Source organism: Gopherus evgoodei, chromosome 11 (assembly GCF_007399415.2).
Source record: "Gopherus evgoodei ecotype Sinaloan lineage chromosome 11, rGopEvg1_v1.p, whole genome shotgun sequence".
NCBI lineage: Eukaryota > Metazoa > Chordata > Testudines > Testudinidae > Gopherus > Gopherus evgoodei.
This window is the reverse complement of record NC_044332.1, coordinates 1,030,272-1,056,278: the sequence shown is the minus strand read 5'-3', so window position 1 is coordinate 1,056,278 and position 26,007 is coordinate 1,030,272. Positions and strand designations below refer to the sequence as shown.

The 26,007-nt window shown below is 42.4% G+C and overlaps 1 protein-coding gene across 2 annotated transcripts in view; it reads right to left on the bottom strand.

The window, feature by feature from the left end:
• HDAC4 (histone deacetylase 4) overlaps positions 1-26,007 on the bottom strand; it is a 450,554-nt gene that overhangs the window by 376,640 nt on the left and 47,907 nt on the right. For both annotated transcript variants that reach the window (XM_030579819.1, XM_030579818.1), the window contains exon 2: positions 17,478-17,728. Coding sequence is in view for 1 of the 2 variants with exons in the window: in XM_030579818.1 (XP_030435678.1) it covers positions 17,478-17,499 (22 nt within the window). In the remaining variant the exon portion in view is untranslated. The remainder of the gene's footprint in view (positions 1-17,477; positions 17,729-26,007) is intronic.

Here is a 26,007-nt window from a genome sequence, read left to right as displayed (position 1 = left end):
GCATTTTTATGTTGAAATCCATGATTAAATCGATGCTTCCTGACTAGTGATTTAAATAATTATTTCAATCAATTTGATTTAAGTCAAATCCACCCTGACTGTAGAGGATTATGATTTCAGTTTATGATTATTACTTTTTTCCTAAACAAAGATGTGCACCAACACTCAATACCAGGATGAAAAAAAAAGAGCCTTTTCTATTGTGACCCAAGATTTTTTTTTTTTAAATCAAAGAAAGATCAGGTTCAACAGATTAGTTCATTGCACTAAAGTCTATATAAATTCTCATGTATTCTCAATACCATTTTATCTGAGGTCTGAGAAATTAATCAAAATTAACAGTCACTGAATCAAGGGAGTAAGACCTCATTTTCTCTATCAAACAAGAGTGAATTACTCAATCTACATGCATACAAATATAAAGTCATATTAAGTAATCCTTGGAGATGTTTATTATAAACCTGTTCATAATTTATATAAAAGCACCTATTTAGATTTAGGAGTCTGGTTTAAACAAACATACACATACCTGATGGTAGAAACAAGCAACTGCTGCAAAAACAAAAATAAATTTGCCCCAAATTTCAAACACAAAATTAAACATCCCACCATATCCATCAATATCAATCCTGTTTACATTCCTCCCTCCCCAAAAGATGTGCCTTGCAGCAGGTACTGAAGGTCAACAGATTCAGCCTATTTCAGACCATTGGGGAAAGCCAATTTAAGTGTACAGCCCATCAGGAAGAATTAGGAGTACCAATTTTGGTTGGATGTATTCCTGGAGATTACCACATGACAATCTTTAATTAGATTAATCTTTAATTCCTGGAGACTCCAGGCCAATTCTGGAGGTTTGGCAACCCTATGAAGAATGCCCTGCCAGGTGCTCCCTTTCTTCTAAGGATAGGGGACTCCTGTAAGTGCTGACTGCAGATGTGGCAGAACAACATGTGGGGAGAAAATGAAATAAGCAAGAATCAAGTGATTTGGGGCTGTACAAATCAAACAATGCCTTAAAACTCCATCTAGAAGATAACAGGCAGCCAGCACAAATCCCAGGACTCTTAACAAGAAGCTCCACTTAAGAAGTGGACTGCAGCATTCTTCACTATATTCAGTTTCTAGATTATAGCATAGCCTCACAAAAAGTATACTGCAGCAGTCTAAGCTTGAGATATCAGCACAGTTAATAGGGACCACATCCAAAAGAAGTGAACAGTGTACCCCCAACTTTTGCCTGCCTGGGGAAAAGTGTTCATAGATAGTGATACTGCTGCTATCTAATAGAAGGCTGGGTACAATACTCACAGACCACCAACCTTAGTAACAGATAGTGGACAAACACCATTCATTAGAGGCAGATGTAGTCCTTGCCACTTCTTTCAACTGCTTATCCAGCTTACGAGCATTTCAGTCTTATCCAGATTGAGCTCTGACCAGCTAGCCTTTATCCATGTCCCAATATCTACCAAGTGCTGGTTAAATCATTTGACAGCATTGTTTGGAAGTAGTAAGACAAATAGAAGGGGTTATCAGTATAGCCCAGGCTTCCTCACTAACCTTCCTAGCTGCCTAGTGTACATGAACTGGGGAGGGAACAGGGAAGGGGAAGATAAGAGACATGAAAGAACCGTACAGAAGCTCACTAGAGAGAACCCACTGGGTAGAAGAGCAGTTCCTCAAAACTACTCATTCGGATCCCAAGTAAGAACAAAACCCCTACCAGGCAACCCTGCTTACTCCTGTGAACACTGCTGGTGAGTCTTGCCAGCGATACTGATCCCTAACAGCCAGTCTGCCCATCTAAGTAGTCACGCTACTTAGCGACTTTCCCTTCTTCAGAGTTCAGTTGTTAAGGCCTGGGGCATTAAGTGGAAGGAACAGAGGCAGTTGAGGATCACACAATCTGTTTAGTATCACTCCAAAGGAGAGTGTGTTGCTAATAAGTAAGGTACGTATTAGCCACAGATATTTTTAGTAAAAGTCATGGACAGGTCATGGGCTGTAAACAAAAATTCACTGCTGCTTGTATGTCCTATTTAACCACTACTGACATTTAACTGTACCACTATATCTGCAATGATCGATGCTGAAATCAGTAAGAGCCTGACTAACTTTCTGGACTTGTGCAGTTCCTTTTCTCTTCTGTTGCAAACTAAAATGAACAAAACTGTATTAAAGTTACTGTAAGTCTCTCAAGTCATTCTATGAATCTACAACTAAAGGCACATACGGTAACTAACAAGCATGCCCTTTGGGACAAAGTGACAACTGTTTAACAAAAATGTACGTATACTTAAACATCCTGGAGGACTTCACTGCACTTCAGATATACCTCTACCTCGATATGACGCTGTCCTCAGGAGCCAAAAAATCTTATAGGTGAAACTGCATTATATTGAACTTGCTTTGATCCACTGGAGTGCGCAGCCCCCCTAGAGCACTGCTTTACCACATTGTATCGAAATTCGTGTTATATCAGGTCGCGTTATATCGAGGTAGAGGTATTATGTACTGTGACTATTTTGCCCTGCCTTGAAAATGACTTCGGAGTTATCTATAGCAGCATACCTACACATATTCATAGGCAGCAGGTTATATTCTTTTGCAGTGCCTGGGCTCCAGGAATATTCAGGGCCAGGGGCTCTGCTCCACCAATATTTGAAGCTGGGTCTCTTCCCCCGGCTCTGCCTGCAGCGGGCCCCACCCCACGGCCCCCCGGGTTCCCTCCCCACCAGGTCCCTGCCTGGAGCAGGCCCCAGCCTCTACCTGCCACCCCTCCCCCACACGTCCACCCCCCCGCACACCGCATCCCTGCCTGAAAAAAAGCAGCACACACCTCTCTTGTGCCTGCTTGTGCTGCCGGAGTAGCACATTCCCATGTGGAACCTCACTCCCTGCAGCAACTGCTGTCTGCTGCCTCAGGGTCCTAGTGCCCCTCATCCAAAAATGGCAGGGCAGGCAGCCCTTATCCTGCCCTACCACTCTAGCCCTGAGCCTCTCCAACACCCCAAACCCCCTCGTCCTCAGCCAGAGCCCTCATCCCCCTGCACCCTAATCCTCTGCCCCAGCCCTGAGCCCCCTCCTGCATTATGAACCCCTCATCCTCAGCCCCAACCCTCATCCCCCTGCACCCTAATCCTCTGCCCCAGCCCTAATCCCCCCTCCCACACCCCATAACCCTCCTCAGCCCTCACCCCTTCACCCCTCCTATCCCCAAACTCCCTCCCAAAGCCTGCACCCCCTCCCTTTGCACCCCCTCCCACTCCCCAAACTCCATCCCAGAGCCTGCACCCCAGACCTCCTCCCCTCACCCAACCCCCCTCCTAGAGCCTTAGGCAGGGGGGCAGAGTTTGGGGTGGGCGGAGTTGTGAGAGCGGATTATGGGCACCACCAAAATTTCTACAAACCTGCCACCCATGCACATATTGGGGGTGACCAAGATCAACATATTACACAGTACCTCTTCAGAAGTCTTTGGGCAACTTAAGCACACCAGCTTTCCAAAAACAAGCCTGAATTCAAGTTTAAAGCTCAAGTTTGTGTGTTGCTTACATTTTCACTTTACTGCCCAGTTATAGCAGGTGTTCTTCACACTAACTAAATAGGCCTTACTGAATATGCACAAGTGAAATCAGAATCAATGCTGTATTTTTACTGTTTCACTGAACTTAGACTTGCAGCTCAGTCTTTCAATAGATGTCCAAGTATTAATGTAATGGTATGAACTCAGTGTGCTGTTATCCTGCCATCAAATCCAAATTGCTGTTATTTGTTCCTTACATTTTTCAAGTTAAGAGTTTTCTTAATTGATTTCTGTGGCAGATAGGGATACTATTTTCCATGTGGGCACAAAACTCAATTATATCTTTGAAAGCTAGTAACTAGTTTATGCTACCTGACAAATTTCCTGCCTTCTATTTCCTGCAACATGCAGTGTCTAGAGTGTATGATTATGATTGTTCTAGGAAATGGTCAAGTAGATAATTTCACTCATTTCAGATGGTTGTTATGAAGACAGATACATTCTTTATAATCTAGGCATTTGTATAGTCCTCAGCACAAGACCATCTGAACATCTCACAGGAATTAATGGGATTTTACAGCATAGCATTCATGACAAAGAAGTATTATTCCCATGTTAAAGATGGTGAACCTGAGGCACAGGGTATATCAAAGTGACTTGCCCAGGGTCATACAGCAAGATTTGTTTTTGAGCTAGGAAATGAATTCAAGTCTCCAGAGGCCCAGTCCAGTGCTCTAAGCAAAGATACAGAAAAGGGTAAAACATGAACTGCAGTAACAAAGCACGATTTCAGACTGGAGCTCAGATCTCTGCTGACTCACAAGTGAAATGATTTTGTCAATGGCTAAGTACTTCTGCAACATAAAATCTCCCTCAGTCGTTAACACATGGAGCTACTCACGTGCACTGGAATAGCAAGAGTTCAGATGGTAAGAATTAAAGAGCAGGGAAAATTGCTCTGTAGAGAAACAAGCAAAACCTAGAGAGCCAGCCAGAAGGTGATTTCAGTCAGTATATCTTTCATAGCAAAGAAAAAAGAAAAAAAAAAAACTTAATTCAAGTAGGATGAAGTATGGTTACAAAAGGCATTTGGTATGATTATAAATTCTAAAAATTTACATAATTTACCCTATTAATTAAGAGAAATTTCTATTTTAAAATGCCCACTCATTTTGGAGATATTTGTAACAGTATCCCATATAAAAGAAATACGCAAATTCCAAAACTTAATTACTACTGAGAAGAAACTTGTAACCTGAAAAATGACAACTTTAAAACCACACCACTCAGAGCAGTATTCATTTGGATTTAGCTATTCTACAGCTGTAGAGCTAGCAACCTCTGGCCTACTTTCAGGCATGGTGGAGTCTGGCTTTGTGTTTATGTTTGATACCAATAAGCAAAGGTTTATGACACTTCATTGACGCGAGCTATTTCATGCTACATGCCAGAAATCAATCAGAAGAGGAAGAATTCTCTTCAGGCAGCCACTTGGAGGCTCTTGAATTGTTTAAGTGTTAGAGAAGGTAAGCTGAGTTCTTATATGATGAAAGCCATGTGGAAGAAGGAACACAACTAACAGAAGCAAGTACAAAGCATACAGAGGAACAGTAATGTTGAGAGTCAAGAAGGAGGCCTGTAGAAAGTGGCTCTGAACTCACTGGTAAGTTGTATCCAATCAGCAGCTGGAAATGCTCATGTTATGGTTGACTATTAGGTATTTATTTTCCCATAAAAGGAAATCATGCTATGATGTATTAATAAGGATTAGAAAATACTACTATACTGTCAATATAAATCAATGCTATGCCCCATGATGAATACGGTGTTCAGTTCTCATCACCCTGTTTCAAGTTATAAGTGACAAAATAAGCAGCATGGAAATACAAACTGGGCCTGCAATTGTGGGTTTCAAGAAGAGCCTGCAAAAGTTGGTCACTTTTTGTATGAGGATTTTCAGCCATAGCTTGTAACAGCTGCACAGTCCAATATAAAAAGAGGCAGAAACAACTGAGGAACAAGGTGAATGATGAGGCACTTGAGGAAACGAGCTAAAACATACTTTCCTTCTGATTGGCTGAAGATGATTAGGAGAGAAGGCAACTTTAAGCCATATACCTCTGACTGTACTGCACCGACACTCCTGCTGTGGAGCCACCATAATAAAACCTGCCAAGAAGTTACAAACCATCAACACACCTTCCATCTGCTGGAGAGAATAAAAATTGAATGCCAACCAGCCTGACTCTCTTCAGAGAGGGAGTGATATCCAGGCTCTTGTTTTCAGCTAGAAGATAATATCCCTTTATCTAAGAAGGGATAAGAATGTGTTCGCTCACTTTATGGAGATTGATATGTCTTCTTGGAACAACAGGTGGCCCTGATCTAACATCTGATGGATTGTCAAATACGTTTTTGAACTCTTCAGTCTTTAATGGATTGTGTATATATTTGCTTTCAAGAAAAGAGCTGCATGAACACTTATTGCCCTAAGAAATCTTAAATTAGGATTTGAAAAGATTCAAAAAGAAATAACTCACATTTCTTAATACCCAGCCTGTTTTATTTAAAAAGTTTACAATGTTTAAACAAAATCCAATTCCTTCATAACTAGAAATGATATGCAATATCTTTTACACAACATCAATCAGCAACAAAAACAAGAGTAAACAATTTTTAAAATATCCTTTGCAAGTTTCATTAATGCCCCCTTAGCAAAGCCATAGCTGAAAACTAGCAAGTTGTAAAAAAAGAAGTTCTATCCGAAGACAGATCACTTGATTAGGGAGTGGATCAAAAGTGCTGAAACCAGTGTTACAGTGGGTAAGAATTACCCCTCTGGTCTTCCATAAAAAGAAACAGAGGAAAACTTTGCTCTCTTCTGATTAAAACCCTCCCCCTTACTAGCTTAGTGTCCAAAACAACCGTGTGTAGAAAAAGCAGTTGCATTTATCCTGCTTTATTGATTAAAAAAGTTGGAAGTGGCATCAAAGTCTTCACAAAGTAGTTCATTTGAAGTGAAGGTATCACCTAGAATCAAAACAAACAATGCGACAAAGTACATGGCCAAAAAGTAAGTGGCACACTCTGCTCTGAAGGTTGTTATCATAGAATAGCCTCAGATTTTTATCTGATAGGAAGAAATAAAGGTTATCTAAAGCCAAGGCTGTCAGTTCAAGGCTCACAAATTGAACTTCATGCTTGTTACAACTCCCATGTAAAACTGCTTGTGTGGTTTGGCAGTGTAATAGCTGAAAACAAAATGAGTAGGCAGATTTTTCTATAGAGAAAGAGGTTCTGGACTGATTAGTTTTGTGATTACTTTGGATTTCACTGCCTGCCTGCCTCCCCATCTCTCACTCTAACCCCAAACTCGTTACCAGAGTTACAGGTACAGCAGAAAAACAGATGACAGCATTCCACCAGTCCTCTCCTCTTCAAACAAGAGAATTCCACCCATGTTGAAGAGTATCTACTAAACAGGAGTTATTTGTGATAGCATTAAAAAATCTTATTAGTTCACAATGTACTGAATAGCAGGAATAAAAATGCACACTAAGATCTTATCTATATTGAGACTGCCACTAATGTAACTTCACTGGTGCAAACCCTTAATACAGATTGTAGAGCTTTGGTGCAGTTTCCCCTGGCTTCATACTCATCTGCCCTAGGATATCACAGTGTTGCAGCTACATCAGTGGCCAAAGACAACAGCTGTAAACAAGATCCTCTGGGTCTGGTTTCTGGGTTACAAGGCTGTGCTGTGTTAGTTGGGTGGTGATGCACTCCTGACAGCACTCTAGAACACTGCTGATAGCGATGCTCCCTTCTCCAAATTCTGGTGCTGCTGAGATGAGGGTCAGAGCCAAACATACCCTGCTACAGTAGCACTACTGGAGATGCACAGATGGAAGTGAAGTGACAGGCAGGAAGAGGATGGGACTTCAATGGGGGCCTTGAAGCATCAACTTCCCATCACCTATTAATGAAATTAAAAGTAACTGCCAAAACTGATTGTTTTCACTTTTTTAAAATTAAGATTTTTCTTATGTTCAGTAATAATAAACCAATTAATGATACAAAGAATGCAGCTGGTGATAGCAGAGAGACATGTACAGCTGTGGAAGGGATTTTTTGTTTTTTTAAAAAAGTGTGTGATTAAGCACAAAGGAAAATGGTAAAATTCTAATTAAATTGCATCTTACACATGGACCATCATTTTTATGGCTTGATGGAAGAGGGCTGTGAGGCTGTGTTGTATATATGGAAAAGGTTGAGAACCTCCTGTTTTAGTTACGATCAGTCCCAGTTTAAGTCTGAACATCTCTTTTTGAGGATGATACCCCAAGTTGTTAATTTTATGCTCAAAGAGAACAGCACACACTTTCCCCTCGCAAAATAAATTAAGAAATATATCAAACAACTTTAAACTAGTTCAGTCAACTTGAGAGGTTACCATTTCCTAATAGTTCACTTCAAACAGAAACGGTATTGTATGGATTTAAAGTGAGTTATTTCAAAACACCGTTATGTCATATTTAAAGATTGACTTAGTTCGTTAGAAAAGCTAAATTTGCCTTTTAATCAAGCATCGCAACAAGATGGCAAAGTGGGGTTTAATAAACTGAGCAGTTGTTTCCATAGTAGATTTCTTGTAATTTCAAAACTTTCAGATCAGAATTATATTTCAGTAAAAAGGCTTGAGCTATATTTAAAACTTTTATCAGCACATAGCCATTGCAGAAGCCATACACATGCTGCCAAGTCAGCCACATCCAAAGCAGCTTGCAACATGGCCCTAGTCACATATTTTCTCTCGTCCACCAGCAAGGAGAACTCTTGCCTAGCTTCTTATGATATCAAGTCCTTGCATTTCTGCATGGAGTCCCACAGATTAAAATCACCCACCCATCTCCAGTGGAATAAACTTTCCTACTGAACAGGTCTAATTTCTTCAAGTCTTGACTTTGGGGTCACACCCTGATGACCCTGCCTCTCTATCTCTCAATGGCAGCAGGTATCACCAAGGATCCCCAAGGACGGGGGTAGAGAGTGGGGGATGGCTGTACAGGACCTCATAACCCTGGGCTGGAACAAAGTACTTTTGTTCAGTCCTTTTTGACGTGGGGGGGGGGAGCCATGGGTCTACCACAAGGTAGTAACAGGGTCCATAATGACCTCACTTAGAGGCAAGGCTTCTTTTGACGGGTCCACAGCAGCTAAAATGTCAACTAGACAATGGGAGGCCTCTCTCCCTACCTCTTGGTGTATGCCTAGATTTAAGGCCACCCTCTTCAACAACTCCTGGTGAACAGTATAGTCATCCAGGAGAGGCAACATGTCCCCTCCTGAAACTGCCTTGTCTGGAGAGGCAGAGACCTCCTCAGGAGTGAATGCTATTTCTCCCTTTCTACCTCAGCAGGATCCTGTTGAGATGCCTTTTGCAGTTCAGTACTGGGCTAAGTATTAGGAGTCTGGACCAGGTGCTGCCTGATGGGACAATGCCATCTGCCTTTCCCAGGACATGTAATAACCCTGGAAACTGGAGGGGAACCAAAAGGGCCAGTGTGACCTCCTCAATATGAACTTGATGGTACTCCTGTGCCTGGGTCCATGAACAGTAGAAATCCTTGGAGGACTAGCAAGAACGACTCCTCGGACGGGAGGAGTAAGACCCAACCTCCAACTTGAAAGATGACAAGTCTGTCCTTGCTGCATGAGGCACATGGCTTGAAGCCTGCCGAAAGAGGCATGCCTTGGCACCAGGGAACAGACAAAAAACTCCGCTACAACATGAAATTATAGAACTTCATTAAACCTAGCTAAAACTGACTACAGCTAAGACCACCATCACTTAAAGAGCTTGCAAAGCAAGGATAGCAGGTCCAATGACCATCATGGGCAGGAAATAGGAATTGAGGGGCCGTGAGGCCAGCTGTCACTGTATACCAGTGCTGTAAGTGTGTGTCTGCAGATAGAGTTCGAGCTGTGCCGATGGATACCACTGAGAGAAAAATTTCTGGCAACTGTGCTCAGGGTGTGCACACGCCTAGAGTGGAACGCACATATGCAATCACTCGAAGAGGAACACTGGTTTCCTGCAGACTCCTGTTCTGCAAAGTGTCTGTCCCCAGCAAGGCACTGAAGAGAGAGAAAATAAAATAAAATGGAAAAAGCTCCTGCCAGGAGATAAAGAGGAAAGGCCTAGAGCAGTGGTTTTCAACCTTTTTGGGCTCAGGACCCATTTGTAAGTGTTTATGGCCTGTAATGACCCAATAATTTGTCTAAGGGTGGAAGCCCTGAGGGAGTTTTGGTTGCATCCTGCCCCCTGGCAGGTTGGGTCCTGCTTGGCAGTCACCTCACAGTGGCAGCTCCTGCAGCACCTGTGCTGTGAGGCTAGCTGGGCTTAGCTCGCCGCTCCAGGCATTGTAACCTCCAGGGTTGCAGCACTGCTCAGTTTTGGCCCCGTCCCCCTGCATGAGCCAAATTTGAGAGAGTGGAGTTGTGATCTGGCTCTTGACATTACAATCCCACTCACTCACATTTGGCCTACTTGGACTCTCATCATCATGACAGCTGGGCCAAACCTGAGTGGTGATGGGCTCCCAAAGGTCACAGTGCCTGGAGCAGGGAGGCAAGCCAGCCAGCCCTTTGAGTCAGGAGCCGCAGGAGCTGTCACATGACCCTCAAACATTCTGGCAACCCAATTTTGGGTTCCGACCCACGGACTGAGAAACCCTAGCCTAGAGGAGCCTCTTCCTTCTTTCCATGGAGATGAGACACTGAGGGCTGATCAACACTCTTGATGCAGCAGGGGCCGATTTAGTGGGTCTAGTGATGACCTGCTAAATTGATGGCAGAGCACTCTCCGGTCGACCACAACACTCCAACAAGTTGACCTAAGCTACAACGACTCCAACTACGTTATTCCCATAGCTGGAGTAGCATAATTTAGGTCAATTTACCATAGCAGTGAAGACAAGCCCTGAGTTCAGTAAATTCTCTGACCAGCTCCACTTGCTAGCACTACATTGTAAACTGAAAGAGAACTTAAAAACAGAGGAACTTCCATAGCTGGAAAATGAGGAAGAATAATCCAGTTGTAATGGATAATGGAATATCAGGTGCCCAGGAAGGAAAAGAAATACTCTTCTGAAGTACAGTTCAAAAAGGACGATGATACTTGGACAAGCTATGCATAGAGCTTAAAAGACTATTTTTTTCTGTTTATTGAAAGAACAGTTTTGCCCCAATACAACTTTTTCAAAAAGTTCTTTATTGCTAGAAAATAGGTCACTCATTTAAAATCTATTTTGAAATGCATCTTTAACACAAACTTCTTAGCCTTTAAAAAACAGCATGTAAAATATTTAATTTATGGCATAAAAATGCTTTAGAGAGAATAACTGATTAAAGAGGAAAGAGGTTTGTATGTATACTGCATGAAACAGTCTTCCATGTCTCATCAAACTATGGAATAAAAAGGTAGTGTGGCTTCTTACACCTGCTCAGATAACATGTCATAAGAAAGTACTTTATTAATCTAGTGGATCACAACGTGTGACTAACTTGTTTTGCCAGTGCTCTGCAATTACGACGCTTTCTGCTCTGCATATGAAACTGCTCTCACTTGTTTTTAATTATCTTTCTACAGAACTTTCGTATATGCAACTCATTCTTAAAATTCAATATTCTTAATCAAGCATTTAGTATTTCAGAACTAAAAATTTGCATCTCTGCAAAAGTAGCGTTTAAGAAGCAACATGAATGCAAATGTTACACTCAAAAATTAGCAAGAGAACATTTCATAAACAAAATCCTTCATTGAACATGAAAATATTCATTTATTTTACAATAAAGTGAATTTAAGACACATACAAATCAGTTGAGTGATTAACTTGAAATGTTTCTTTTTAAAAGAATCTTTATGGATAATATGTACCCCAGAACAATCTATGCTGATTAAGGTACCAAACATTAAAAATTAAGGTTCCAGGATTTATTTGTTTTGGGGGGGGGGGGGGCCAGAGGAAATCAACTGGAGGGCCAGACAGTTAAACAATGGGCTCTGATATACTAAACAAACGTGTATTTTAAAACATGTTTCAGAAGTGGGATTAAGGAATGATAGGGGAGACATACCCAAAACACCAGAACTCTCCTTGAAGTCCACTGAGAATACTGCCATGCAAATTTATTTTATTTAGGCAGCACTTAGACACTACAACAGCAGTTCACAAACGGTGGGTTGGGACCCGAAAGTAAGTCATGACTCCATTTTAATGGGGTCACCACAGCCAGCATTAGATTTGCTGGGACCCAGGACTGAAGCCCAAGCTCCACCCCAACCCAGAGTGGTGGAGCTCAGGCCCCGTCCACTCTACTCGGGAAGACAGGGCTCGGGATAAGGCTCTGTGCTGCCCTCCCCCCCCCCCCGGGACACGCAGTAATTTTGTTGTAAGAAGGGGGTCGCGGTGCAATGAAGTTTGAGAACCGCTGCATTACAGTGATGAAAACTACAGAGGACAGTAAGATAAACAGCCCCCACATAAGGAAACAAGCTATCTGAAAAGTCTTACATTATATATTCTTGTTTACCTAAAAAGTAGAGTTCCAATAGATTGTTAGCAGGACAGATATGTAGAATTATGGATGTATTATTTTCAAGTAAAATATCTGAACAACAGTTTCTTTCACTTACTTTCCTTTCCAAGCCCAGACTTGAAGATTCTGCATTTCATGGCTATCTAAAAGTGTAGAAGAAATGTCACCATCCCAAATAAAGGGATTTGCTGGAGAGCAAATAAGAAAGTGGGATTTCCAAATATTCTTTCATTTCTAATTTAAGTTTGAACATAATGAGCAGCTGCAAGTCATTTTTTTGTCACAAGACCAAAGTTCACTAAAGTTGTCACCAACAACACATTCTCCTGCAACCAAGTATTTGCAACCAAATCTATTGTAACCTATTCTCATGCTACAAAAAGTCTTACTGGAACTAAGGAGCCCCAAGGAAGGATAAAGTCAAAGCACCTTTCTAAGACTTTTCATTTGATACAAGATGACTAAATACTCACAATTCCACTTCCATTAAGAAAATAAATTAGTAGAATTGAAAAAAAAAATCAAAGTTAAGCAAGCATAGGTTATAAAGCCCAGTTTGCTACAAGAGTGGAAGTCAGACTCACTAGCCATAGCTTAGAAATTATGTTTCAGTGTCTTGGGAAGTATATTGACAATAGTGGTACAAGCCAAATTATAATGCTGGAAATAACACTAAGGGGTAAATACACAATAATGAGGTCCAGTCTAACCCGTTTGCTTAAACAGCTGGTCAAATACCCACAGGAAGGAAGCATGGATGGAAGGAAGGCAGACAGGCAGAAAGACAGAAAGGGAAGAAAGAAAGATTTAAATAGACTTTTCCATTAACATAGCAACATGTTACAAAATAATCACTAAGTACGTTGGATTCTAAAAGAAGCTGTTTATTACATGAAGAAAAGCTTGAACTACAGGGCATGTCACATGTCATAAGATGTGAAATTAGATATGCCTTTGCTCACTTTAATCTTTATGACCCTAAATGTTATCTTAATTTAGCCTAATTTTCTTAGTTAAACTTCGCAATAATCTCAATATGATCTATTCCAGTATTATATAATTCTTCCTACTCCAACTATTTTTTTCCAGAACATGAGAATACACAGCACCATATTTTCCTCCAACAAAACTGAATAGTGTAGGAATTGCTCACAATATCTATTAGCCCTCAAAAAACATAAGCTAATTACTGTACTCTAGCAAGGAAGTTGTATAATCCAGCAATTGGAGTAGTTATTCCAATTATTTTGCATCCAGCCAATGCACTAAATCTGATGCTCTATCTTCATATCAGTACCGGCACGAGAGTGAGAGTTGGTTCACGGTTTTCACCACATTTATATACGCCTGAGGTTGTGCATCAGGGATGCAGTCTCGCCCCGGCGCTACTCTGTCAAGCTATTGTCTGGACATCAGGACTTGCCACTCCGAATATCAGAATCAAGGTTGGTCAATGCAAGCTTATAGCCAAGACTATGCCAATGATGCTGCTTTGCTTTAGAGAAGTCAAAATTTCAGCCCCACTTTCCAAGGTCTCCAAGACACCACCCACGGTATGAGGTTGAACATCTCATGGCAGAAGATCAAGATCTAGAACGTGGGGGCTAGGCCACTAGAACCTCAAGTGCAGGTGGAACCAAGTACTGTGGAGAACACTGAATCGTTCTTCTAACCAGGCTGTAGAGTTCAAATGGTCACAAACCAGACATTTTTTTTTTGATGAAGAGGCCTTGCAACCTCCTGCATGAAGTCCATGTCTTGCACATTGATGCAAAAACATCTTTGCACTGAAACAAGTTCAGGATATATCAAATTAGTGTACTACCTGTATTGCTATATGGGTCAGAAATCTGGACCCTCTTACTTGGAGTGGCAAGAGGCATTCCATAGGTGCTGCCAGTGCCAAATCCTGAGAATGTAGTGGTTTGACTTTGTGTGAATGTTAATCTCAGATCTGGCATTCCTTTAGCTGCTCATTATATTGAAAAGCAGCACTGCGTACTCTTCAGTCATGTCTCCAGGACGGACAAACATCACAGCACACTGTGCTCCCAAACTCTCCAACAGGTGCAAGCCTTGGCCCTACCTGGTACCACCCACAGGACTGCCCCAGAGATTCATGGATTTGCAGGACTGAGCTAGATTTGGGTACTTCACTACACAAATGCCTGGCATGACACCATTCACTGTGGTCACTCTGGAGGGTGCTATGATCCTTAGTAGACCATGCATGTTTGATGAATGCTCTTCAACATATTCTCACTCTCCAACATATACCGCCTTTCCAAACAAAGTTTTTGATTCATCTGTACTACAATCTTATCATAGCTCTGTTTGGGGAGGGAGGAAGAAGGGAAAACCTTCTGTCACTTCATGTTTATCAAAAACCAAGTATTCAACATCCGCTCAAGCTGAGCCGGAGCCTTCCCTTAGGCTGTGCACATCATTAGTAAAAATTATTTGGAGCAATATAACCAAAACAGGTATCAACCCAAACATCAACTATCTAGAAGCTGGCTTTGGCAAGGTTCAGAAGAATTGTCCCAGAACAATAAATTTCTACCTCACATTACAGAGCATGTTTTAAAAGAAATAGGTAGTAAGAATATCCCAGTGTAAACCAGAGGAAAATAAGACATGATTCACCAAGGAAGTCTAGCTCAACACTTGGCAAGATGATTGCATCTCTAGTCAAAATAAAAGGTCAGGATTAAAAATGAGGCAAACTAACACTTGACTGAAGTCAAAATTTCATTCGACAGGTATTAAGGTAACATAGGATCCACGGCTCAAGATTAAATGGTCTCTAAGAGCTGTATAAAGCATGTACTGAACATCACCCTACAAACACAATATGGTAAGGTCATTCTCCCTCACACCACAGATTTTCTTTATTTCCCTAAATACCCTACACTGAAAGAAAAAGGAGCCAGATGAAACTAGAATCATGCCAGCAAAGATGAGGGCTTCAACTGTATCAGTGTGCCCCATGTTTCCTAAGGCACTCTCATTCACGTCAGTAATTGCACTCTATACACAACTCCACTTATGTACCAAATACTTAATTTGCAATACATATTCCATGTTTGGAATGACCAAGTTTGGTCATTACTCCAAACATTCATAGAATTTTCAAGTGCTGATTTTTAAAAATAAATAAATCTTTAACAGATCTTTTAACTCTAAAGCATTCAGAGGACAAGTGCCAAAACAGTTTAAAGAAACATACAAGCAGGTGAGTGGGAGCATGAGTGGGACTCAATTAGGTATACAAGAAAAGCATTTCAGGATAAACTGTGCTAGAATTATTTGTTTGGTGACTGTGAGAGTGAGTCATAATAAAACAAATACAAATCAAAACTGGTCTTAACTACTTCGCTTTCAGAGGTTTCCAAATGCCCCTCCTCCTAGGAGAGGACTCTTTGCTGTGTCATCAGTAAGGGGTGGAGCCAGGAGTAGCAACTACCTATAAAAATTGATGAAGACAAGGCTCTGGATGCCAACATCTCTAACAACAGCAGAATTTGGATGAGCTCTGGCAAGAGATGGAGAAGTCAGAAGCAATAAGCACCTGTGCTGCTACCCAACCCTCATCAAGACTTCTGCTAGCAGTGTGACTAAAGGAGATTCATCCCCTCCCATAACATCACCGGTAAGTTGCTCTTGGGGAATAAGAAAGGAATTTACTAAGGTGGTGTTCTTTTTACAGAGGTTTTCTGAGAAATGTTCCACAGCATCCCACTGATGTGGGAAAGCCCAATACCCTGCTTCAAGGGAGAGAGAGAGAAAATATAACTATCCATTAGTTTGGAATACAGTTCATCACACAGCAACTACTCAAACTGGAGTCATTTGTGCAATTTCAGTTTTGTCATGCAAATATTCCAACACAAAATTTGTTTCTAAAAAGACCTATATCTAGTCTCCACACTGCACAATGCCAAGTGCAAACTTCAAGAGCTAAAATAAAGAAACTGCTTCTTCTAGTTACCTGCTAATCTCTTATTTGGTTCTGGGCCAAGATTTTCAAAGACAGGAACCTAATTTTAGGCCCTTCCTGCATGATTTAGGCTCCTAAATCAATGGAGGTGATTCTCAGTATTACTGAGTAAACCACCACCTAGTATCTCCCACTTGACTTCCTTAGCTCTATGACCAATATCAGAAACATTTAAAAGAATACTATGCCAAGTAATTTAGGCCTAAAATCAAGGTTTTGCAACAAACAAAAAAAAAAGGAAAGTTATAAAATACAATGTAAATTGAAATGCCATATTTCGGGGGTTCCTTTCCAGTTTTGAGAATGGAAGATAAACAAAACATTGTGTTAGTGCAGAACAACCTTGAAAGCAGAACTGATCAAACTAGATTCCCTACCCAAATTCAAAAAATGGCAAGAGTCATCCTTTTTCCTTCGCTGAAACATATCCCTTCAGAATGTCAAGAGTCCCCTATTTATTTTAAACTTATTACAGACTACGCATGAAGTTGGAAAAGTGCAGGTATGTTCCATCTATGTCTATCCAAGGACAAAGTTTCAGAGAGCTACTTGAGCCACTAGCCAGTTTAAACTGTATTAAAAACACGTGTCTTCCTAACACAAAAGTTAACTGGGATTTGACGAATAGAGAAAGGCAACAGTAAAATTTAAGCTATAAATTGTTGAATAGGCTCAGGATACCTACAAGTTTTTCTGCAGAAAATGGTAATATGTAGTTTTATATGAAAATTATTATTTAACCATGGTGCTGTTAACAAAAATACACCAGTGTCACAAAGTTCAAAGATATTTTGGCAGTTAACTTCCAACAGAAGCATTTTTGCTCATTAAAGGGGAGAGAGTGTGTTAAGTCACCTAGTTCACTTGTTCAATAATTGATAAGAGAAGCACCAACAGAACCACAATCCCGTGGAAACTACAACCTATTTACATACATAGAGTACAGTATAATGTATTTAATTCTAAAAGGAATTAAATGTGTGAGCAAAAGGGAGTTCCTCAGAGAAACAGCTAAAAGGTTTAATGATACATAATTTAACAGACAGAAGCGTAAGAGGAAAAAATAATTCCCCACATTCTTGAGTGAGATTTAATATGGATGCAGTCAAAATCTTCAGTTTTATTGCAAGTTTAATTTTCAGATGAAATATGCTCATGCAGAGAAGTTGGAAAATAAAAACCTTTTGTAACCCCCACAAAATTGTTCATTCAGCACAAAACGTGAAAGTTTTCAACACAACAATAAAAAAAAACCACTTGCAATCAGCAAAACACAACATTGTTTTTCTTTTGCCAGCTCTTCTAATTATTTTGTTCCTATACTGAAGGAAAAGTTTCCCTTACCTGGATGGCTTTGGGAGCTCATTGCTAGCAGTGTCTAGTCTTTTGGAAGGGATTCAAAATGGATCAGTTTCCACACAATCAACAGCAGCCCTGCAGAACTCCAATGCTTCACCAATACATAGACATACAGAGAAGGGGGATTAATTCATAAACACCAAATTAAATCCAGGGCAGAATAACATTCTGTGCTGTAAACAAAGTAATCCAATAGGATGGCAGAATAATCTTCAAATGGTTTTCAGAATGTGAACCTGTAATTATAAGAAAAATATATTAGAAAAGTAGGTTTCTTACAACTGCAGAAGTAACACAAACACCACATTGTTTCTTTGGGATAATTTTTAAATTGAGGTATCATTTAAAGGTAAACATACATATGTTCCTCAAAAAAGAGACTTCAAAATGTGTAGAGATGGTCTTTATTTAGAAGTTTTGTAATTACCGTACAGGAAAAATGCAAATAAATATGAACCATAGTAAGAAAGCCTTTCAATACACGTTTTAAACAAAAGTTTGTTTATTTTTTAATTAATCTGATATTTCAACAGTACTGCAGGAAACCACTTCATTTCCAATAGTTTCCATATTTCAACAGCTACACTCAGCCATATGTACGAGTACTAACTGCTCTTCATCCATCTGTTCTCATTTGCCAACAGAAATCCAAAGAAAGATTTCTAAATGGCAGGTCACCATAGTCCCCTATGCCAAATTATGGCATGAAAAATAGGAACAACACAATAACAGCTAATGTTTTTATAAAAGGGAAAGTAAAATTGGCAAAAAAAATCAGCTGTTTTCAATCTTCTGCTGGGTCATACATTTGATGAAGACCTATCATCTTATATGGTATACCCTCTCAAAATACAACTCTGCCCCCTGAAATATATGGTCTACCAAGTATGTCCAGTCTTAAAATGCTCCACAGATGGTGATTCTAACATGCAGCTTGAAAGATTTCCACAGGGAGATCTTGCTGCGAGGAATTGAGTCCTGATATTTAGCCTGAGTTTTTCCTTTTCATATTTTATTTCTATTTATCCTATGCATCTATTTATCCTAGTTATAACCCACTGTATCACCCAAAGACATTCACTCTTTTTCATATTACACCCTTCAAGCATTTTTTAGATAGCTGTCATTAGATAGACATACCTGTGTAAAGAGCAGGCCTGTTTTGTACCAGTACAAGACCTAATATGGATGCAGTTATTCTGGTATAAAGATGCCTTATATTGGTATAACTTATTCCTCTTCCAGATATAAACACCTTTATACAAGTATAACTATCTACATTAAGGAGGTTGTCTCACCTTACCTATATAGTTAAAGTGGTTTAGATTATGTTTAGACAAACCCTTAGGTCAAACTAAACCTTCATTATTTTAATTTTTATGCACATGTATCAATCTCTTTAATCCCTGCAATCATTGTCATTTTGTTACTTCTTTCTGATAATGAGGTGGCCAGAACTGAAGACGCTATTGCAAATAGTTCCTGCCCTATTAATGAACGTTCCTGCTTTGCAATATAATGCCTCAGCACCTGTGCCCTAAAAGGCTGACCTTTACTGTTATATTGCATTAACAAGTCTCTAATTTGTTATTCATCTGCACCCCTGAGATGTCGCAATGTCAGCTCTTACCAAGTTTCTATGCATGTTTTGGATTATTTTTCTTTTTATGAATTAGAGGGCATGAAATACCTTGAAAAATGCAATTTCTGGCCCACACTTTAATCCAGTGGTTCTCAACCAGGGGTACACGTACCGCTGAGGGTACACAGAGGTCTTCTGGGGGAACATCAACTCATCAAGACATTTCCTAGTTCAGTGTTTCTCAACCTGGGGGCTGCGACCCCCAGAGGGAGTCACAGAATAGGTTTTGGGGGGGTCCACAAGTCAGAGTCAGCATTTGGGTGTGGCAAGCAGGGCAACTGCCTAAGGTCCCATGCCACAGGGGCTCCCGCGAAGCTGAGTGAATACCCACTTCATCAGACTCATGTGGGTATTCACCCATGAAAGCTTATGCTCCAATACTTCTCTTAGCCTATAACGTGCCACAGGATTCTGTCACTTTTTACAGATCCAGACTAACACGGCTACCCCCCCGATACCCTACACAGTTACACATTCTTGTGGAAATTTTCACACTCAGCAGAAGTTTTACTGATTAAAAAAAACTTCTCTTGGGACACGGTAATGGGATATTCACCCCACACTTACCCTGAAAGGGTTCATGCAGATTGAGAAGGGGCTAATTAATCCAACAGGTCACAGCTGTGGGGAATCAGGTGGCCAAGTAAGCCCCTGACTGAGGGGCCCAGCTGAGAAGGAGGGAGCTGGGTTAGGGCTATAGAGGCAGGAAATTGGGAGCAGAAGGGGGGCTGCCAGGAAAATCTACCATCACTCCCTGGGAGAAGGGAGGTGCATTTGGACCGACATACTCAGGGGGAGCCAGGAAGGTAGGATAGGGTTTAGGGCAGGAGTGGCCAACCTGTGGCTCCATGTACAGATACTGACTCCAGGGCTGGAGCTACAGGTGCCAACTTTCCAATGTGCCAGGGAATGCTCACTGCTTAACCCCTGGCTCTGCCCCAGGCCCTGCCCTGACTCCACCCCTTCCTGCCCCCTCCCCTGAGCCTGCAGTGCCCTCGCTCCTCCCTGCTCGCCCCAGAGCCTCCTACATGCCATGAAACAGCTGATCGGAAGAGAGGCGTAGGTGCTGATCGGTGGGGCTACCGGTGGGTGAGATCACTGGGAGCGGAGGTGGGGGGTGAGCTGGTTGGGGGGGGCTGCTGACATTACTATGGCTCTTTGGCAATGTACACTGATAAATTCTGGCTCCTTCTCAGGCTCAGGTTGGCCACCCCTGGCTTAGGGAAAGGCAGTAAAGTCTAGAAGGGAACTGACCTTGACTGCTAGCTAGAGGGTCCCCGAGCCAGAAACCGGAGTAGAGGGCAGGTCTCAGTTCCCTGCCAGCCACTGAGGGAGTGTCACTACGAGGAAGTAAATAGGAAGACTATCTGAGTCTATTTATAAGAGACTTTCCAACCCTCAAAGGGGAAACCATTTGGTGACCTGGCTGGAGGGCTCAGTCATGAAAAGGCAGCAACAGGTCATGGAGCAAGAGAAGGGCCGCAGACCCAGAAAGGTAGAGAGAGACGGCATACAACTGTGGGAGGTGGCATTGATCTGGACAGTTATTCCCCAGAATGGACAGGAAGAAGCACCATCCTGTTGGTGAGTGGTGCACCAGTCACACACAGGCAGCTCATACAATATTACTACACAGTTGCTTTGGGTGTTTTGGATAGCTCAGCCAGTCTGGCATAAATCTAACTATTTATTGGAAGTGGGATAGCAACCCAAGATCCTAATCAGAATTCCATTCCCCACCAGGAGCTAACATGTAAGTTGCGAGTAGACAATAGTAGTACAAGCTACAACTGGAGCAAGCAGGGTGATGGTAGACACAGGCCATGTTACTTCCAGTATGCAGTGTTCCTGTAGCCATGTTGGTCCCAGGATTAGAGAGAAAAAGTGGGTGAGCTACTCTCTTTTATTAGTCCAATCTCCGTTGGTGAGAGAAGCTTTTTAGCTTACACAGAGCTCTTCTTCAGGTCTGGGAAATACAAGTAGAGTGTCACAGCAAAATATAAGGTGGAACAGATAGTTAACTACTTATGCTAAATAATCTGTTCCACCTTGTATTTAGCTGTGTTAGGTTGCAGATTTGATACAGCAGTTTATATATATTTTCTCTCTCTCTCCAAGGTTGTATACACACACAAATGTAGGGTTTTTTGGAGGGTACTAGAAGTTTTAATTTAAATTATTAAAAGGTTAAATTTTTGTTTTAAAAGGAAACAATCACTCCTGCCTAATGATGTCATCAGTTACTCGCTCTGCAACATTGTTAAAGCAATAGAAAGCATAGCAGACACTTGTTTCAGTAACAGAGCAAAAAGAGCTAAAGCACAGAGGAGTTCTCCTGGGTCTGTGTAGATTAAGGAGGGCCTTTTAGACAGCAGAAACTTGGGTTGGGCTTTGCCCTAGCTTGGGATGGCAGACTTATCAAGAGATTCTTACTGAATTATTTCACTCTTCAGTATCATTTGCCTTTTAAACAGGATTAATTTGCTTTAAGAACCACAGCTCTCTCAAAACACAATATGAAACCAAAAGCAAGCCACTAAAGTACAGAACCATTATTTGAAATAAATTAGAAAGTGTTATTAGGAGGTTGTCTATGAGAAGCATCTGTGGGTTAGAAAGCAGGCCCTTATAATAGCACAGTATGCAATACTCTCTCATATAAGAGGAAATCCTTTCGGCTGGTATGGAGAGTTGCGTGGACCATGGTCATCTACACTGAGGCAGCTCACTGATGGGAAGTCTTAGAACCAAACAACTCACCCTATCTAAAAATTGGTAAATGCATCAAAGATCCAACAGACTTTGTCTTATAAAAAACTATAATGCTGGCATTTTTCTAACATATTTACAAGGCCAAGAAACAGATTTCCTGCCATAGGACGACATTTATAGGTAAGGAAGTATTAACTACTCTCATTCATAGGGTACATCTACACTGCCCGCCAGATCGGCAGGCAGTGATCGATCTATCGGGGATAAATTTATCACATCTAGTTTAGACATGATAAATCGATCCCCGATCGCTCTGCCGTCGACTCCTGTACTCCACCGTAGCGAGAGGCAGACGCGGGGTTGACGAGGAAGCGGCAGCAATGGACCCTGCACCGTGAGGACACGAGGTTAAGTCAACCTAAAATACGTCAACTTCAGCTATGCTATTCTCATAGCTGAAATTGTTTCTCTTAAGTCAATCCCCTCGTTCCCAGGCGCTCTTGGACCGTGAATGGCCCTTCCCATGATGCTTCCATCTTATGGGCCTGTTGCGCCTTCAAGACCATAACCTGGTCTCCTACCCTGAAAGAACGTTCTCTGGCATGTCTGTCATACCAGGCCTTTTGCTCTTTCTGAGCATCCTTTAGGTTCTCTCTAGCAAGGGCTAAAGAGTGTTGGAGGGTGCTTTGTAGGTTGCTTACAAAGTCCAGAATGTTAGTTCCTGGAGAAGGCGTAAACCCCTCCCATTGCTGCTTCACCAACTGTAATGGCCCCTTAACCTCGTGACCATACACAAGTTCAAATGGTGAAAACCCTAAACTGGGATGTGGTACGGCCCTGTAGGCAAACAGCAACTGCTGCAACACTAGGTCCCAATTATTCGAGAATTCGTTGATGAATTTTCATATCATGGCCCCCAAAGTTCCATTGAACCTTTCCACCAGGCCATTGGTTTGATGGTGGTATGGGGTGGCAACCAAGTGATTCACCCCATGAGTTTCCCACAGTTTTTCCATGGTCCCTGCCAGGAAATTAGACCCTGAATCTGTAAGGATGTCGGAGGGCCAACCTACCCTGGCAAAGATGTCCGTTAGGGCCAGGCACACAGTGTTAGCCCTGGTGTTGCCTAGAGCTACTGCTTCTGGCCATCGGGTAGCAAAATCCACTAAAGTCAGTACGTACTGCTTTCCTCTGGGTGTCTTTTTTGGGAAAGGGCCCAGAATATCCACAGCTACTCGCTGAAATGGGACCTCAATTATGGGGAGTGGCTGGAGAGGGGCCTTGACCTGGTCTTGAGGCTTTCCCACTCTTTGGCATACCTCACAAGACCGGACATACTTGGCAACATCCTTGCCCATCCCCTCCCAGTGGAAGGACTTCCCCAACCGGTCCTTGGTTCTGTTCACCCCAGCATGGCCACTGGGATGATCATGGGCTAAGCTTAAGAGCTTCCCCCGGTACTTAGTTGGAACCACCAACTGTTTTTGCGGCTGCCATTCTTCCCGGTGTCCACCAGAAAGAATTTCCTTGTATAAAAGTCCTTGGTCTATAACAAACCGGGATCGATTAGAAGAGCTGAGAGGCGGTGGGGTCCTCCGTGCCGCCGCCCAAGCTTTCTGAAGGCTGTCATCTGCTTCCTGCTCAGTCTGGAACTGTTCCCTTGAGGCTGGGGTCACCAGTTCTTCCTCAGACTGTGGACTTGGGCTTGGTCCCTCTGGAAGCGATGTAGGTGATGGGGTTGTTTCCGTTGCTGGTGAACCGCTCTCCGCTGGTGCACCTGAGGGTATTTCAGGCTCTGGCTGAGCCTTTTGGGTATGGCTGTCTTGTGCTTCTGCCAGTTCTGGCTCGCTGGCGCCCTCTGGCGTTGAGGTTGAAGATGTGGTTGCACTTGCTGGTGCTGGTGGCTGTTCCAGTTCCGGGCCTGGGACTGGAGATGCTGTGGCTGTTTCAGTGGTAGGCATGGAATCCGGGTCCATTACCTCTGTCTGGGTCTCTGGTAACACAGACGGGGCCTCTGTGGACGGTTCAGGAACAGGAATGGGTCTGGAAGCTTGCCTGGTTTGGCTACGTGTAACCATTCCCACTCTCTTGGCCCGCCTCACCTGGTTGGCCAAGTCTTCCCCCAGTAGCATGGGGATAGGATAATTGTCATAGACTGCAAAAGTCCACATTCCTGACCAGCCTTTGTACTGGACAGGCAGTTCAGCTGTAGGCAAGTCTACAGCTTGTGACATGAAGGGGTAAATTGTAACTTTGGCCTTTGGGTTGATGAATTTGGGGTCAACGAAGGATTGGTGGATAGCTGACACTTGTGCCCCCGTGTCTCTCCACGCAGTAACCTTCTTTCCGCCCACTCTCAAGTTTTCCCTTCGCTCCAAGGGTATTTGAGAGGCATCCGGGCCTGGGGATCTTTGGTGTGATGGTGGTGTAATGAATTGCACTCGCATGGTGTTCTTGGGACAGTTGGCCTTGATATATCCCAGTTCATTACACTTAAAGCATCTTCCATCTGAGGGGTCACTGGGCCGAAGTGAGTTACTGGAGACTGGTGAGGTGGAAGGGTAGGGTATCTGTGGCTTTACTTGGGTGGTATGTGGGGTCTTCGGCTGTCCTCGGTTGTAGGGTTTATGGTCTGTGTGCCCCCTGGGGTAATCGTTCCCCTTGACAGTAGCTTTCTTGCTTTCTGCCAGTTCCATCCATTTGGCTCCAATCTCCCCCGCCTCAGCGATATCTTTGGGTTTTCCATCTTGTATGTACTGTGTGATGTCTTCAGGAACACCATCCAAGAACTGCTCCATTTGTATGAGGAGGTTCAGTTCTTCCAAGGTTTGAATGTTGTTTCCTGTTATCCAGGCCTCATAGTTTTTTGCAATGTAGTAGGCGTGTTTGGGAAATGACACCTCTGGTTTCCACTTTTGGGTTCTGAAGCGCCGACGGGCATGATCTGGGGTTATCCCCATCCTGTATCTGGCCTTGGTTTGAAAAAGTTTATAGTCATTCATTTGCTGCTTAGGCATTTCAGCTGCCACCTCTGCTAAAGGTCCACTGAGTTGTGGCCTTAATTCTACCATGTACTGGTCTTCGGGGATGCTGTACCCAAGACAGGCTCTTTCAAAATTTTCCAAGAAGGCCTCGGTGTCATCACCTGCCTTGTAGGTGGGAAATTTCCTGTGCTGTGGAGCAATAATTGGCACCGGGTTGTTAGGGTTGGCTGGCACATGCAGCCCAGCTTTTGCCAAGTCCAGTTCATGTTTTCTCTGTTTTTCCTTCTCTTCGTTTTCTTTTTGTTGTTTTTCCATTTCTTTTTGGTGTTTTTCCATTTCTTTTTGGTGTTTTTTCATGTCTCGGCGGTGGGCCGCCTCTTCTTCTTCTTGCTTCCTTCTGTGGGTCAACTCATCTTCTGCTTGTTTCCTTCAGTAGGCCACCTCTTCTTCTTCTAGTTTTCTTTTGTGTGCTGCCTCTTGGGCTGCCTGTTCTCTTTGGTAGGCTGCCAGTTTGATGCTTTCTTCCTTTTCTTTTAGCTCCAGTTGTCGCCTATGTTCAGCTTCTTTGAATTGGTCTTCGGCCTCAATTTTTGCCTTAGTAGACATGGTTCCTGTTTTCTTGTGTTGGGGGTGCCCTCCGGTGTTTCTCTTCTGAACTGCAGGCTCTGTTGCCTCCTGAAGTCTGCCTAGCAACAGTGCCTTTAGCTAATCTTCAATGTCAAGTAAACCTGAAAAACCACTTTATTTGCATTTATATAGTGCTGGTATGACTCTCAATGGGAGTGCTATTGTGTGACAAAAGACTGTTAATAGTCTGGTAATGGCTTCTTGCTTAACATGCAAGCAACAAACTGCCAGAGAGAGCAGAAAAAAAAATTCTCTCTGGTTCCCTTTTAAAACCAACTGTTTCTCTCTGCTAAAAAGCCCTTAGCAGAGAAAAGAAAAATATAATATTCCTACTGGCTTCTGGATTCTGTCTATCTCCCACCCGCTGCCACTCATGTCATAACTTTATTCCCAGATTTGGACCTTAGCGTCCAAAATATGGGGGTTAGCATGAGAACCTCCAAGCTTAGTCACCAGCTTGGACCTGGTACCTGCTGCCACCACCCAAAAAATTAGAGTGTTTTGGGGCACTCTGGTCCCACTGAAAAACCTTCCCTGGGGACCCCAAGAC